This window comes from Dendrobates tinctorius, unplaced genomic scaffold (genome assembly GCF_039654945.1).
Source record: "Dendrobates tinctorius isolate UK_male_01 unplaced genomic scaffold, ASM3965494v1 ptg000117l, whole genome shotgun sequence".
NCBI classification, from domain to species: Eukaryota; Metazoa; Chordata; class Amphibia; order Anura; family Dendrobatidae; genus Dendrobates; species Dendrobates tinctorius.
Window position 1 is genome coordinate 783490 of NW_027361785.1, and position 16798 is coordinate 800287.

The 16798-nt window shown below is 45.7% G+C and overlaps 1 protein-coding gene across 2 annotated transcripts in view; it reads right to left on the reverse strand.

Annotated features, from left to right (window-relative positions):
- Positions 1–14940, reverse strand: part of NPAS2 (neuronal PAS domain protein 2) — a 168080-nt gene extending 153140 nt beyond the window's left edge. For both annotated transcript variants that reach the window (XM_073590461.1, XM_073590460.1), the window contains exon 1: positions 14167–14940. In XM_073590461.1, the coding sequence (XP_073446562.1) occupies positions 14167–14411 (245 nt within the window). In that variant the 5' untranslated portion in view covers positions 14412–14940. The remainder of the gene's footprint in view (positions 1–14166) is intronic.
- Between the last annotated feature and the right edge of the window lie 1858 nt (positions 14941–16798).

Sequence of the window (16798 nt, forward strand, 5' to 3'; positions counted from 1 at the left end):
CACCCGGCCGCGATCAGCGGCGCTCACCACGTGGGCGCCGCTGATCGCGGTAGACGTACTATCCCGTCCATGGTCATACGGGCCCGGGTACCGTGGACGGGATAGTACGTCGGATGTCAGGAAGGGGTTAAGGGAGAGGGATGATCCCATTGTGTCTAGTATCCAGAACTTTCTGGAGACGTTCCGCAAAGTGTTTGACGAACCCGGACGCTTAGCGTCTACCACAGAAGCCCTCTTTAACCTTCGCCAGGGGTCCCTTACTGTGGGACAGTACGCCATCCGCTTTTGGTCGTCGGAGCTCGGATGGAATAATGAGGCACTTGTAGGTGCCTTCTGGAGAGGCCTCTCAGGTAAAATCAAGGACGAGCTTGCCGGACGAGATACCCCAACCACTCTGGAGGATCTCATTTCCCTGGCTACTCGTATAGACCTGCGGTTCTCGGAGCGTGCTCGAGAGTCGGTTAGGGAGCGCAGGCCCTTTAGGGTGTATCAAGCACCCATTCCGTGCTCATCTACTCCCTCTACTAGCGTCGCTCCTGAACCCATGCAGGTAGATCAGATCCGGCTGTCCGAGCAGCGACGCAGGGAGAGGGTGACGAATAGGCTTTGCCTGTACTGCGGCAGAGCCAATCACTTTGTGCGCACCTGTCCTGAGAGACCGGGAAACGCCTCCACCTAGGCCAGGTAAGAGAGGTCTCCCTAGGTGATCATAATTCCTCTCTGCCCCTTACCCTTTCAGCTTTAATTATTGCAGGTCGGGAGCGTAGATCTGTGGAGGAGTATGTGGACTCGGGTGCGGCTGGTAATTTCATCCGGTAAGAAGAGGTGGATAAACTCCGGATCCCGGTGGTCATCTTAAAAGACCCGCGTACTATCACCTCCATTGATGGAAAACCTCTTCCCGAACTCATCACCATGGTTACGGCCGAAGTAGACTTACAAATTGGAGCACTTCATCTGGAGAGAATAGCCTTCTACGTCCTGCCTAAATTGTCCCACGCTGTCCTCCTAGGATTACCCTGGCTTAGGCTGCATGAGCCAGTTGTCAACTGGCGCTCAGGGGAGATCCTGCGTTGGGGTCATTCCTGTCACGCACGTTGTCTGCGGTCCATCCTCTATCCTCGTTCCCTGCCAATGCCAGCCAATCTTTCGGGCCTTCCCGCACCGTACTACGCGTACGCCGACGTTTTTAGCAAAAAATAAGTGGATACTCTGCCTCCGCATCGGGCCTATGACTGTCCTATCGACCTGATTCCCGGAGCCACCCCTCCTAGAGGTAGAACGTATCCCTTATCCCCAGCAGAGACCACGGCTATGTCTGAATACATACAGGAGAATTTGGCTAAGGGTTTCATTCGGAAATCCTCGTCCCCAGCAGGCGCAGGCTTTTTCTTTGTTCGGAAGAAAGACGGATCACTTCGACCATGTATCGACTACCGGGGCCTGAACAATATCATGGTTAAGAATCGATACCCACTTCCGCTTATCTCGGAACTCTTCAACCGGCTGAGAGGTGCTCGGATCTTCACGAAGCTGGATCTGCGGAGAGCTTATAACTTGATCCGAGTCCGCGCTGGGGACGAGTGGAAGACAGCCTTCAATACCCGTGATGGTCACTATGAGTATTTAGTCATGCCGTTTGGTCTCTACAACGCTCCAGCTGTATTCCAGGAATTCGTTAACGAGGTGTTACGGGATCTTCTGTACTCATGCGTAGTAGTGTACCTAGATGATATTCTCATCTTTTCGCCAGACCTATCCTCTCATCGGACGCATGGTCCTGCATCGTCTTCGGGAGAATCACCTCTACGCCAAAATTGAAAAGTGTCTCTTTGAGCAAACCTCGCTACCCTTCTTGGGGTATATAATCACAGATTCCGGTCTGAAGATGGATCCCGAGAAACTCTCTGCGGTACTCAAGTGGCCCCGTCCTTTTGGTATAAAGCCATCCAGCGTTTCCTCGGATTAGCAAATTACTACCGACAGTTTGTGCCGCATTTTTCCACGGTGACTAAGCCCATCACAGTCCTGACCTGTAAAGGATCTAAGTCTAACAGCTGGTCTCCCGAGGCTGAAGACACCTTCCTGGCCCTGAAACGCTCCTTTGCATCTGCATCGGTCTTACATCGGCCGGTGGTCAGTAGGCCTTTTGTTCTGGAAGTGGACGCCTCCTCCACCGGAGCAGGGGCGGTCCTTTCCCAGCAGGTTCCCTCAGGACGACTGGTCCCTTGCGGGTTCTTTTCCAAATCCTTGTCGCCTGCGGAGTGCAATTACTCCATTGGAGACCGGGAGTTACTGGCCATTAAGATGGCTCTAGAGGAATGGCGGTACTTGCTCGAAGGGGCTGTCCATCCCTTTACTATCTTCACGTATCACAAGAATTTGGCCTATCTGCAGTCCGCTCAGAGACTCAATTCCAGACAGGCCAGATGGGCCTTGTATTTTTCTCGGTTTGATTTCAAGCTCCACTTCCGCCCCGGCGAGAAGAACATCAAGGCGGATGCACTCTCCAGGTCTTTACAGTCGCCTGAAGAGGATGAGGGTCCATCATATATTATCGAGCCTGCCAAAGTGATCACCGTGGCTCCTGTGAACTTTTCTACTCCTCCACCAGGCAAGACCTTCGTTCCTCAGAACAAACGTACGGAGGTGTTGCGCTGGGGGCATTCCTCCAAGGTTGCTGGGCACGTTGGGACCAAGAAGACCCTCTCGCTTCTCTCCCGTTATTACTGGTGGGCCACCCTTTGCCAAGACGTAGTGGATTATGTTGCCTCTTGCACCACCTGTGCTCAGAACAAGATCCCAAGGACCCTGCCCCCCGGCCTTCTCCACCCGTTACCTGTTCCGGAGGCTCCTTGGCAGCAAATTGCGATGGATTTCATAACCGACTTGCCCCGCTCAGCTGGCTGCACCACCATCTTAGTCGTAGCGGATCGCTTCTCGAAGATGGCTCATTTCATCCCCTTGCCCGGACTGCCGTCAGCTCCGAAGTTGGCCGAGATCTTCATCCACCAGATCTTTAGGCTACATGGTCTCCCTCTACGGATTGTGTCTGATCGTTGGGCCCAGTTTACTTCTCGCTTTTGGAGGGCTCTCTGTCGGCTTATGGGCACTTCCCTCGACTTCTCCTCCGCTTACCATCCACAGACCAACGGGCAAGTGGAGCGGAGTAATCAGGTTCTGACAACCTACCTGCGTCACTTGTCCAACGCCCATCACGACAATTGGGTCTCACTTCTACCTTGGGCAGAATTCGCCCATAATAACCATCCCAGCGAATCAACTACCAAATCACCGTTCTTTGTGGTCTCAGGTTAGAATCCGGGTGTTCCACTGCCATTTATCGCCTCATCAGGAGTTCCCGCAGCAGATGCTCTCGCCATAGAATTTTCGGAGATTTGGAAGGAGACCAGAGAGGCCCTCGTGAATGCCGGTGCCCGAATTAAGAGACATGCGGACAAGAGACGGAGGGACCTTCCTCCATACCATCCTGGCGACAAGGTCTGGCTTTCGACCAAGCACATCCGCTTGAAAGTTCCTGCCTATAAGTTAAGGCCCCGTTACATCGGTCCCTTCGAAGTGCTGAGACGCATCAATGAGGTGGCTTACAAACTGAGATTGCCGGCTTCACTCCGGGTCCCTAACGCCTTTCATGTCTCGCTCCTGAAACCTGTAGTCCTGAATCGGTTCCAACCTGTCTCCATTGCCCCTCCTCCACCTATTGGGTCGGATGACATCTTTGAAATAAAGGACATTTTGGCCATGAAAAGAGTCAGGGGGAGGACTCTCTTTCTTATTGATTGGAAGGGATTTGGCCCTGAAGAGAGGTCCTGGGAGCCTCGAGAAAATGTTAACGCCCCCCTAATACTGAAAAAATTTCTGGCCAATCTCAGAAAGGGGGGATGTAAGGAGGGGGGTACTGTAACATCGGCGGCCGTGCCCGCCCTGGCGTCTTCTGCGGCGGCAACTGCTTCTGCCTCTTCTTACCGGCATTCCCTCCGCAGCGCGCACTCTCACCCATCGTCCAGCTCTGCGGCGTCCCGGCGCTCCTCCCTTATGCCGCGGGCGCGAGCCAGCGCTCCCTCTTCTGCCGGCAGTGGGCGTCGCTAATCCTAAGGTATTTCAGGCGTCCGCTCTGTAGAGAGGACACCTGATGATTGTGTACTAATCCACGCGTTGTTCTGGCCGCTATAGTGTTACTGTAGTTCTCCGGTTATATTCCTCTTGCCTTCTCCCTGTCAGCCTCCGTCTTGTTCTGCTTCCTCCCTCGCTCTCCTGGTTCCCTGGTGCTCTCCCCTTCTGCCTATCCGTCCCTATATCTCCTCCTGGGCTCTCCACGTCTGCATTCCCCCTGCTTCTGTGGCTACTCCTGCTGGCCCTTCTAGTAGCTGCTGCATGGTTTCCTGCTCTCCCTATAACCCTGTTCAGGTACGCTTATCTCTGTACAGTGTCCCTGGCCCTCCTCTGGTCCTCCTTGTCCCTGAGCCGTCCCTCTTGGTACCGGCTGTCACGGTTCTGTCCTCTGCGGTTTTGCCCTAACGATCCCTGCATAGGGGTCGGTCATCACCTGGCGCGCTCGACCCAGGGGCTCCAGATCCGCGACCCAGAGGGTCCACTCTCGTGCGTTGTCCATTCCCTGAACGTCACACTATCAGGCACTTGCAGGCATTAACCACAGCCACTCCACGTGCTGTTAGGCAGGAAGCCCCATCTCCCAGTGGGACCTTCCACAACGGACCAACCGGGTCCAAGCATTCACTCCATGTAACCTACCCTGGCCACTTATATGGTCCGTAGCCACGCCCACTGGGTCACATGGCTATGACCTCATCACAGGTCCTTCAACCACTCATACACACTTTACAATAGCGGTCTTAAATGCACCCCCCTGGGAGGGTTTGTAGGTAACTGGTACTGCCCAGCTCACCAGCTACCTGGAGACTTCTCCCTGACACATTGGAACGAAGCAAGCCTCCATTGCAAGGCCACCCACCTTGAGATACATAGCGATCCTTTAGCACCCTGCTCCTGTTATCACTCTGGACAAGGCTATCCGTTCGTCCTGGGACACCCACACAGCGCCCCCTAGCGGACACAGTGGTCACTACACCACAGTACCAAAAATGGTACCAATAAAAATGACAACTTGTCCTAAAAAAAGCTTGCTATCACATGACTCTGTTGTCAGAAATAAGAAAATTTATAGCTCTCAAAATATGGCGATGGAAAAGATAGTTTTTGTAAAAAGAAAAAGATTTTTTTTAGTGTATTGCTGTAATTGCACCGACCCGAAGAATAACGTTGTCTAATCTTTTATACCGCATGAAGAATGGTGTAAAATAATAAATAAAACCAATTCTTCACTTGCTGTTGATTTGTTTATTCTGCCTTCCAAAGATCACGGTATGGCTCGGCTCACATTCATCATGCCTGCACTCTATGCTGAGTATTTACACTGGTGTTTCCATGTAAATCACTGAAATACATAATTCAGGCAGAAACTCGCGCTAACATTCAGTATAATAAGGCAGATGGTGACACTGTGGACTCTGCCTGCCCTTTGATTCGGCTGTACCTGTCATTTATGCATGCACAAAAGCACGGATGGCCATTGTTTGATGCACCTATGAATAGAAGGACACGCCAAACAGAAGCCACACATAGTCCAGAGTATCTCTGCAGCCTCACTAGTGAATTGATCCCTCAAGAGTATGATCTGAATCATATATTTTGTAAATTTAGATAGAAACAGCAAGTTAGTGCTAAGTGTAGAGCACAGGATAAATATGAACTGATCCAAAATGTTCTGTACCCCATAATGCAACCAATAAAAGCTTATACTCAACCCACATAAAAACAAGTCCCCAATCAGGTATGCTGGACTACGTTGGACCTGCACGAGTGTTTTTTTAAATAAAGTATTTTTGTGTGTATTTTTTACTTTTTATTATTGGGTTAGAAATGGATGGTGTCTGATAGACAACTTTCCATTGCTAACACCAGGGCTTGATCTCAGCTGTGATTTTGTACGCAGCTGACATCAACCCACAGCCCCATTACCCTGATTGCCAAAGCACTAGGGCAACTGGGAAGAACAAAGGCAAACCACCTGAATTGGGGCATATAATGTGATGTGCCAACTTCTGGGGTGGCTACAGGCTGAAAATGTCAGCTCACAGCTGTCTACTTTACCTTTGCTGGTTTCATAGCATAGAAGGACCCCATGTCATTTTTCACATTTATTTATTTATTTGGTTAAAGAAGTATAAAAAACTCAACAATAAATTCTGCATCAAAGGCACTAAAGGGTGCTATTTTAAAATATGTAGGGGGCTTGTTAAATTATATATTGTATACGCAGGGAATCTAGCTATTCTATCAATCAGTCTATCAATATCTATCTAGCTATTCTATCTATCTTTCTATGTATCTAACAATTCTATATTTCTATCTATCTATGTATCTATTCTATCAATCTATCTATATAATATCTATTTTATTATATATATTCTATATCTTTTTATCTTCTAACTATATCTTTATATAAGAATTATATATAAAATTATATAAGATGCATAATACATTTTATGTTCCATTTTATTTTATTATCCCTTTTGAAAATAAAAAAAACTTGGGACTAAAACAGCAATGTAATTGTTTATTTTTATAGCCCAATGTTATACAATTCTGTGAAATAGATGTAGGTTTAAAATGCTCACTACACCCCTAAAGAAAGTCTTTGAGAAGTTTAGTTTCCAAATTGAGGTCACTTGTGGGAGTTTCTGCTGTTCTGGAACCTTGTTGGCTCTCCAAATGCAACATGGCATCCACAATCTATTCCAGACAATTTTGCACTCCAAAATTCAAATAGCGTTCCTTCCTTTCTAATCCCTCTTGTTTGCCCAAACAAGAATTTCAGAGCACATATGGGGCATCCCTGTACGCAGGAGAAATTGCACAACAAAATTATTTTGTCCATTTTCTCCTGTTACCTGTCATGATTCCTCCTCTCAGTGTGGTGAGTGGCAGCCCAGCCATCCAAACTGGGGCAAGGGTGTGTTGAGTGTCAGTATCGTGATAGACTGCTCAGCCGTCCAGTCTGAGACTTGGACTTGTTGAGCTGTAAGTGTCCAGTCGCCCAAAGATGGGCCAGGGAATGCAGGGTTTCCTACAGGTATCTCCTGTTCAGAATGATTCCCATGCTGTCTAGCTGGCTGTCTGCCCCTTGTATCTGTCAGCTGTAGATTTGTTCTATGAGGTGTGTACTTTGCAATGTGTCTGATTCCCTGGATTTGTTGGGATTACCCATGTGTATTATCCCCTTTGCTTTCAATGATCTCTGGCTCATGGCTTGTCCGTGATTAGTGACTTAGTGTCACATTACTTTTGTGAAAATGAAATATTTGAGGCTAAAACAGCATTTTTTGGGAATTAAACCTCATAATGTTTTAAAATTCTGTGAAGCACGTGTAAGTTCAAGATGCTCACCACATCTCTAGATAATTTTATTGAGGGCTGTAGTTTCCAAAATGGGGTCACTTGTGGGAGATTTCCAATGTTTAGGCACATCAAGGGCTCTGCAAATGTGCCATGGTATCTATTACAGCCAATTTTGCAGCCGTGCCGTGCACCTAAACAGTAGTATTCCACCACATATGGGGTTTCGGTGTAAAATTTTCAAAATTTTTACCAAAATTCCAATATTTTCACAAATAAACGCAAAAAATATTTACCTAAATTTACTACTAACGCGAAGTGAAGTTCAATATGTCACGAAAAACAATCTCAGAATCATTGGGATAGATTGAAGCATTCCAGAGTTATTACCTCATAAAGATACACGTCAGATTTTAAAAATGAGGCTAAAGTACAAAGTAATTTGGTCCTTAAGTGGTTGAACATATTGAAACTATATGGGTCTATTTTGTTGAGGTCAATTACAAGCGGAGTATCCAAACAGGAGGATTGTGCAGACCTTCTTGAGAACGACAGCAAGATTTCTGGCTTCTGGATAGTTTTTGACATTTAGCCTTGCCCACTCTTTGAAGATGTGGTCTACAGTGTGGCATGGAGCGGGCTATTCACACAAGCCAACACCAGTGACCATCCTGCTGTTGGCCCCGCAACCTATTAAGGGAACATTCAATAATCACTGCGGAAGACTCTGCTGCTTGGCAACAAAACAAGATCCTGATTAGGATGCAACTACCTCTCCTTCTTATCCTGCCTGCAATTTATTATCGAAATACTATCTCAGCAAAGAAATGTTAATTTATTTTTCCAATGTACTGAACAAAAAACAAAAAAATCACTTCTATACCCTGGTGCCTCCCTCACACCTCCCAGTGTGGAGGCTACTGTGGAGTCCATCATACAGTGTGGGAAATACTGTGAAAGCGATCAAAAAGAGTGGGATTACTTTGCAAGCCATCATATGGAGTGTGGGATACTAAGTGGTCCATTATACAGTGTTAGAACTACTGTAGAGGCCATCATACATAGTGAGAACTGCTAAGGGAGCTATCATACAGTGTAGGAGCTACTAAGAGATCCATTATACAGTGTGGGAGCTAGAGTGTAGGCCATAATACAGTGTGGGGGCTACATTGAGGGCCATCATATGGTGTGGGGACTATAGTGGGGCGCTACTGTGGAGGCCATAATATAGTATGATGGCATCTATGGGGCCATAGTACAGTGTGAGAACTATCATATAGTGTGGGAACTACTTTGGAGTGTGGAAGCTACTGTCGGGGCCATTTTACAGTGTGGAAGCTACTGGGGGGCATCATACAGCGTTGGGACCATAATACAATGTGGTAGTTACTGCGGAGGCCATCAAATAGTTTAGGGGTGACTGTAATGCCATTGTACAATGTGGAAACTATTATATAGGGTGGGAACTATTGTGAGGCCATCATAGAGTGTGGAGGCTACTATGGGGGGGCCATCATACAATGTGGGAATGCTGTGGGGAAATCATATAGTGTGGGGGATATTGTGTTTATCTTTATACAGTGTGGGGGCTACTGTGGGGGCATCATAAAGTTTAGGGGCACTATATTGTATATAGGGGAGATGTTGGCCTATAACACTGTGTAGAGGGAGCTGTCGGCTCATCATACTGAGTAGAGGGAGCTGTCGCAATATCATATTGTATAGAGGGGAACTGTAGGCCATTTATACTGTGTATTAGAGCTGTACATTGAGGGAACTCAGGATACATTAAATGTTTAATGAACACTTATTGTTATAGGGGCATTAGTTCTTTCTAGGGAGCAAAATGTGGACACAGTTCTCTAGGGCACTTGCACAGGGTATTAATATTTTCTATGGGGTAATTTTACCATCTAGAGGGCATAAATAAGACATTATATTTTGTAAGGGGTACCTTTGTGGGCATTATTATGAGGGTAGATTCCAACTATACTCTACATAGCTGGCACCTGCCTTTAAAAACGTTGTCCACTACTTGAACACCCCTTCTCAATGTTTTCCCCAGTAAAATAATAACACAATAACACTTATACTCGCCTCCAATGCCGATGCCATTCCAGCAGTGTTGGCACTGGCTCTCCTAGGCATTATGTGACATTGTTTGTCACGTGATTCCTGCAGCCAATCAGTGAGGAGTGCCAGTGTCAACGCTACTCGAATGGCATCCGCAGCGGAGGTGAGTATAAGTGTTATTATTTTATTTGGTGTAAACATATGTATTGAAAAGTGGTTGTCCAAGTATAGGACAACCCCTTTTAGGGTTTATTCCCACTAGCAATCCATTCAGATGAGTGAAATCCAATAAAAAAATCGGATTGCACTCGCCCCAATGTTTCTCTATGGTGCATCACATATCTGCAATTATTTTCTCATGCCAATTCAGCATGCAAAACCAATTGCAGCATGCGAGTGCACCCTTGAATCAGATCGCATGTACCCATATAAATCTATGCGATTACCGCTGATGCTGGCAGCAGAGGAGATGGAGAAATTAATTTCTCCGTCTTCTCCGCACCTGTGCTGTGATTGTCTCATGCGAGAGGATGGGAGCACAGAGCTCTGACCCTCGGCTCATGCTCGCAGCAGAGCAGGAGCCGAGTGTCATCAGAATATCACATCTGGTGCTCTCACATGAGAGAATCTTCAGATGCCATATGCTTCCTATGGGAACTCGGCCTATCACAAGCAATCAGCAAAACCTCTGATCACTGCTGTTAACCTCCTAAAAGAGGAAAATGACCTAGTCCTGAACTGGGTAATAAATGAAATAGTCAATTAAAAAGAGCAATAAGTGTTTACTTTGGTTATCTTTGGCTATTAGGGCTCGTTCACAAAACCATATTTTTGGTTCAAGTGCTGTCCATAAAAAAACAGGCACTAGGGCAAATATTATTACGGTAAATGGGATGCAATTTTTTAGGTGTCTGAATTTGTCTCTGAGGAAAAAAATTATACCATGCATTATTTTATTAAATAAATCGTTTGATAATCGCCCATTCAAGCCTAAGAGTCCACAAAAAAATTTGGATGCTGTACGGAGCCACAGTTTAGCATCCGTTATTTACGGACACATTCTATACCAAACTGTAAATGGTCTTGTGAATTATTAATAACTGCTTCTGTAGAAAAAATAATTGCACTCAGACGACAAGCAAGAAAAAAATTGTCTGAGTTTCTGAAACAATCTGATGATTTTTTTTACATGGTTGACGGTTTTGTGAACCGATGATCTGAAACATTCAGGTGTACCAAATTAGAAGAAACTTTTAAAGGGTAAAAACAGATTGGTAACAACTAGAGTTGAGCGACTTTGGTCGGATCGGGTTTCGTGAAACCCGAATGAAACTAAATTTGAGTCGGATGAAACTGGTCCGACTAGGGCAAAAAAAGTCTGAGTTTCGTCCGAAACTTGACCCTAAAGCAAGTCAATGGGGAATAAAAATCAGGGGGCACAAGTGGGAGGCATCAATCAGGAGCAGGCACTTAAAGTACGGAGCCAGTTGCAAATTTAAACATGTATACTCGCACTGCAGTGAACCATTGCATGGGGTTTGCTGATGTTATAAAAAGGAAAGGGTAAAGGGGATAACATCAATAGCCAAAGGGGTGACTCCGCTGAGTCTTCCCATGATGGCCCCCTTGCTAAGTAGATTTCCAGATAAAAAAAAGAGCAGCCCTCATTCTTCAGGGTTTTGTTGAGGGTTTTCAAATTCTCCAATAGGGTAATAAGGTCTCTTTTTCGTTGAAGAATTTAAGGTCGGCCTTTGAACACCCTGGGGTAGTGTCAGATAAAATTAGTAAAGAAGTTCAGCTTGGGCATATGGCTGGCCCTTTTGGGTTTCTGCCAATGTCGGAAGTAGTTATATCACCGTTGGGTGTGATCCCTAAAAAAGAGCCAAATAAATTTCGGCTGATTCACCTCCTTTCATACTCGAAAGGTTTATCAGTGAATGGTGGAAACGATCCTGGACTGTGCTTAGTAGTGTACACTTCATTTGATGCGGCAGTTCAGTGGGTTATTTGTTACGGTCTAAGGACATTATTAGCCAAAACAGATATTGAATCGACTTTTAGAATGCTTATGGTTCACACGGAAAGCATTAGTTTGTTGGGGTGTTATTGGGAGAAGTAATACTATCTGGCCAGATGTTTGCCAATGGGTTCTGTGATTTCTTGTTCTCTGTTTGAAGTTTTCAGTTAGTTTCGAGAGTGGGTTGGGAGGTAGGTTGCGGGAGTACAGTCGACTATTCACTATTTAGATGATTTTTTGGGATTATACAGTTTGTAACATCTTGTTTAGGACAATGGAATGGGTAACAGAGTGTTTTGGTGTCCCCTTGGAGGAGGAAAAAAATTAAAGGCCTACAAACACAATTGGGTTTTTGGGGAATTTCATAGATTCTGTGGTAATGAAATGCAGTTTATCTGAGGATAAGTTGTTGTCTTTGTGACAGGAGGTTGATAGGGCTCGGAGTTTCCGAAAAATAACAATGAGAGAATTGCAGTCACTGTTGGTTAAGATTCAGCAGTGAGGTTAATAGGCTAAAATATAACTTTTAATGTTATTATTAAAATGACCAAACATAAAAAATGTCTAGTAGGGCAAGACGCTTACAAACCATATATATCAGTAGTAGTAGTGAGTTTCAACCAGAGATATCACAAGAGTGATACTGACCAATATCCCAATCGAAAACTCAGGTATTTTTATACATAGTGATACCGACTATAATATTAGTCTCACTCTGGGTTCTGTAGAATGTAGTGGGGCTGATAATGGTTCCGCTTTCACTATAAACCCAAACAAGACTGACAGAGATCATCTATACACTGTCTTCAGATACTATAAAAATATAGTGAGGCTGACATCGGTTCAGCTCGCACTAAAAATACTAATAGACCTAAATGAGATCAAAATATTGAAAAATAGAGCTGAAAGTGATAAGTCCCTGTTAGGGGAGACCATGAATCTCATGGGAATCGTGGGAGGCCATGAATCTCTATCCTAAGTTCCAGCGTCCCTGGCACTGCTTTTAATTAGCCAGGGCTGGCGGGACGTTATCTGCGAGTCCTGCTGATCTCTAGTTGGGACCAGTGGCATCTGTTTTTTTTTTTTGTGTCTATAAGGCTGTGTTCACACGTTGCAGAAATACTGTGTTTTCTGCAGATGTCCGCACCAAACTACACTAATTACTAATCCTTTCTTTACCAAAACTGCTTCAGTTACCATTAGTTTTCATAGTACACTTTATTAAACAATTCTGCAACTGAAAATTGTATTATCATGACACATACATTAATTATAAGGCCATGTGCACATGGTGCGGATTCTGCTGCCGATCCACAGCGTTTCTGCAGCTGCGGGTCCGCAGCAGATTTAGGTGCATTGTACAGTACCTTTGTTTTCAATGGTAAACTGGAAAACGCAGTGCACATGCTGCGGATTTTTCCACACGATTTTGCTGCGGTTTACAATCCGCAGCATGTCAATTCTTTTGTGCAGAAACGCTGCGGATTCACACCTCATCCATTATGAGGTGTAAAACCGCAGGCAAATCCGCAGATAAACTGCAAGACTTTAGTCCTGCGGATTTATCTGTGGATTTTACTACAAAATCCGCAGATCCAAAAAACTCTGTGTGCACATAGCCTTACATCTTCAGGACTTGCTAGTCGCCCTTCCACTCTCTAACACTTTTACTGACAGCGGATACATATCCCTCTGTATACGAAGCCATTGTAAAAAAAAAATGTATCAAGCACATCGTACTTTTTTCTACTGTATTCTCCTGTATTGCAATGTGCAGTAGACTATGCTTTCTTATACTCTGGAAAAAGGACGATGACCCATCTTATGGTATAGCTGGGTGCATTTTTTTCCTTAGCAGTTTGCGTATCCATTACTTTCAATGGGGTTTGGGTTCTGGTGGAAGTTTGGGTATTGTTCTGGTACCGGAACCAAACTTTTTAAATATCGCAGCCACATATAATATCCTAAAAACAGGGAGGAGGGGGTTAAAACACTAACTTTTTTATGTTCTGTTTTCTGTCACCTCCTCCTTTCTTACCATAGTCCAGCTGATACACCTGTTTCCTGACAGTATTTTTAGGGTGCACACCTCTGCTGCCTGTTCATCGTGACACTACGCTCCTGCTTAGACCTCCTTGTCCCTGAGCGGAGTCCCAGCAATGTCCGTTTGTGAAATGGAGTAATTACTATTGTCATTGCAGACTTTTTGCTACACCAGGCTCTTCATATGAATATAAGGTGACACGGTTATTCACTGGCCGAGTCGCCTCCCTTGCCATATGACATAACAGTATGGTAGGTTTGGCCACCAAATTGACCTTACGCCTCCAAATTGAAACCAATTTAATTTATACATATGTTTCAAACAATAATTGCTATATCTCAAAGAGTTACCTGCTGAATGAGTGATGGTGGCACTAGGAGTCTTCCATCTGCTGCTACAACAGTAGACAACTGCACACAGAACCAATACCATGCATGAAGAAGACGGATGTGTAAGAAAACCGAATGGCAGCGGCAAAGAATGATGACAATTATCCACATGATAATAAAGAATGAGGCGCATATTCTTTTCCTAGAGACTAAATAAGGTTTCACGTAGGAAATGATCTTCTATCCTTAGATCCCAATCCTCTTACCTGACAACGTTGCGGTCTTCTGGACGCTGTGCAGTTTTGGCTCTTAACTTTGCGTGGTGCTTCCGGACCACTGTGCTACTGTCCGGAGAGGCGAGCTGAGGGCAAGGCGGCCAGCAGCGGGTCGGTGCTCCCTTTGGGTAGCTACACGGACTGTTGGCAGTGTCCAGTGGTAAAGCTTTGGCGGTCTGAGAAACAGTGGTCTCCTGATTTTTACTGTTTTTTCCTCCTGTGGCACTGTATCTCATGATGCAAGGGGGCACAGCAGACCAGGTGTGTTAGTGCCAGCTTGAGGTTTCTGGACCACACAGGCAATGACAGCATTAGGCACGATCCTGGACTCTGAAAAATGATTTCTTTGTTTAGTCCAGCAGTGCGACTACGATGACAAGACCCAAATACAGGTGGCATTTCCGCAAAGTTATTGTCCTTGTGCCAGTCAAGGGCATGTTAGTGTACTCCGTTCCTATCATCTGCTGACTGCGTCGACAGCGTTACTTTCTTGTTGCCATATGGCGTCAATGCCATTAGATGTGTAGTTGGTAGACACGAGGGGGTGTTAGTTGAGGGGGCTACTCAGCCGATGGGATCACATTAGGAAGCCGGTGCCGATAAAAGTTTTTCACCTTCACAAATGGACCTTTGCTAAACCTCAGCTCAGCATCACAGGGGTCTGTTTGCAGCAACAGCTGAATCGTCCCATGAAGAATAGATGGTGGAGGTTGCACTCTACTCTGTGTGCATGGTCTGAAAACAGATTACTGACGGGGAAACAGAGGTATCAGACAGGCAGGACTATCAGAGCCTGGTAAGAAGGAGGAGGAAAAGGAGGTGGGACCCATAAAGCAAGCAGCCTGCATTGACTGAGTAGAGAACATAAGAAATGTGATTGTTTTAACCCCCTCCTACCTGTTTTACGGACATTACATGTGGCTTTTACCAACTGATCTGCTTTCCTGTAAGCTTCCCTAACAAGGGTTAAAAAAAACATTTTCAATTCTGTATGATTATGATTTAAAGTTATTTTGCTATTTTTGAGTATCTGGGCAAGAAGGTGTAAGCCGTACGGTGATGATATCGTTTTTCTACACACTGGAGGCATACATCAGGAGGAGAGATGATGCGAGTGGATTTATAGTACCTTGTCCAGCGGCCACGTTAATAACCTGTGACCGCTGGACAGGAGCTTTACGCACTACCTCTTATCTTGATTAGCCTGGCACGACATCATTGTTGTGGAAGGACAAATATGTGATGTATCACCAGGCCGGCTAATCAAAAGAAAGGCTGCGGGTGCCAGAAATAAGGAGTCCAAGAGTATGTGCACACAGTAAGTATTTAGTGCAGAGATGTCTGCACCAATTCTGCATCTCTTGGCAGGTAAAACGCAGCAGCCAAAATTTGCGGTTTTACTAATTTTTTTACTTGCAGGTTTTTTTCTACTCATTAGTATGGGTGAAATTTGCTGCAAAAATTCTGAAAGAATTGACATGTTGCAGATTTAAATCTGCTCCAAGTATGAAAATCACAAATAACTTATGTATGAGACTTCAGGAGTCTCATTCACTTTGCTGGCATCAGGAAACCCTTCAGATTTTGTGACAAATCTGCAATAAAAAACCCCAGCAAAAACGCAATGTGTGCACACAGCCTAAGACTGGTTTCATACGTCAGTGGCTCCGGTATGTGTGGTGACAGTTTTCTCACGTACCGTAGACACTGACACACGTAGACACATTAAAATGAATGTGTCTCTGCACGTGTCAGCGTGTTTTCACAGACACTCGGTCCGTGTGAAAAACATGGAGACATGTCAGTGATCGTGGGAGCACACGGTCCGCGAAAATGCTGAACACGTGCACACGGAGAACACTTCACACTGTCCTCCATGCTCACGAACGGCCATCAGGGAAGAAGCGCTACTGTAAGCGACTGTTCCCCTGTGGCTGGTGCTGAACGCGGCTGTCATTCTTCTCTCCTGCTCTGCCGGCAACAGCGCGAGCAGGAGAGAAAGAATGAATGAAAACCCGATGTGGGGTTCCCCTCTTTTTGTGAACCAACCAGACGAAACTTACAGCTGGGGGCTGCAGCCCTCAGCTGTCAGCTTCATCAAGGTTGGTTCTCAAGAATAGAGGGGTTCCCATGCTGTTTTTTTAATTATTTATGTAAATAATGTTGCTGGCAGAGCAGGAGAGAAGAATGACAGCCACGTTCAGCACCAGCCGCAGGGGAACAGCGCTTACTGTAGCGCTTCCTCCCGGCGGCCGTCCGTGTGGTCCTGATGCAGCACACGTGCGGCACACGGTTGCCACACGGATGTACCACGTATCCACACAGACACGGATAGCTCCAGTACCGGTTTTACCGGAATTATCTGGACATGTGAGACCGGCCTTAGGTTCCTGTTCGGCAGCCGCAGATTACTGACATGTCTGCTAGACCGGGACCTGCAAATCGGTTCACACCAAATCTAATCAGTGTTTATTAAGCAGTATATACCCTCTGATATGTCAATAGGCGGGCATGCACCCATCGTATCAAAAGTGTCCTTTTACCACACTGTGGGACAGTGGTGGACGCAGACAGAAATGGACACATGTGCAGGAGCTATATATGGGCCCTATGCAGTCCTATT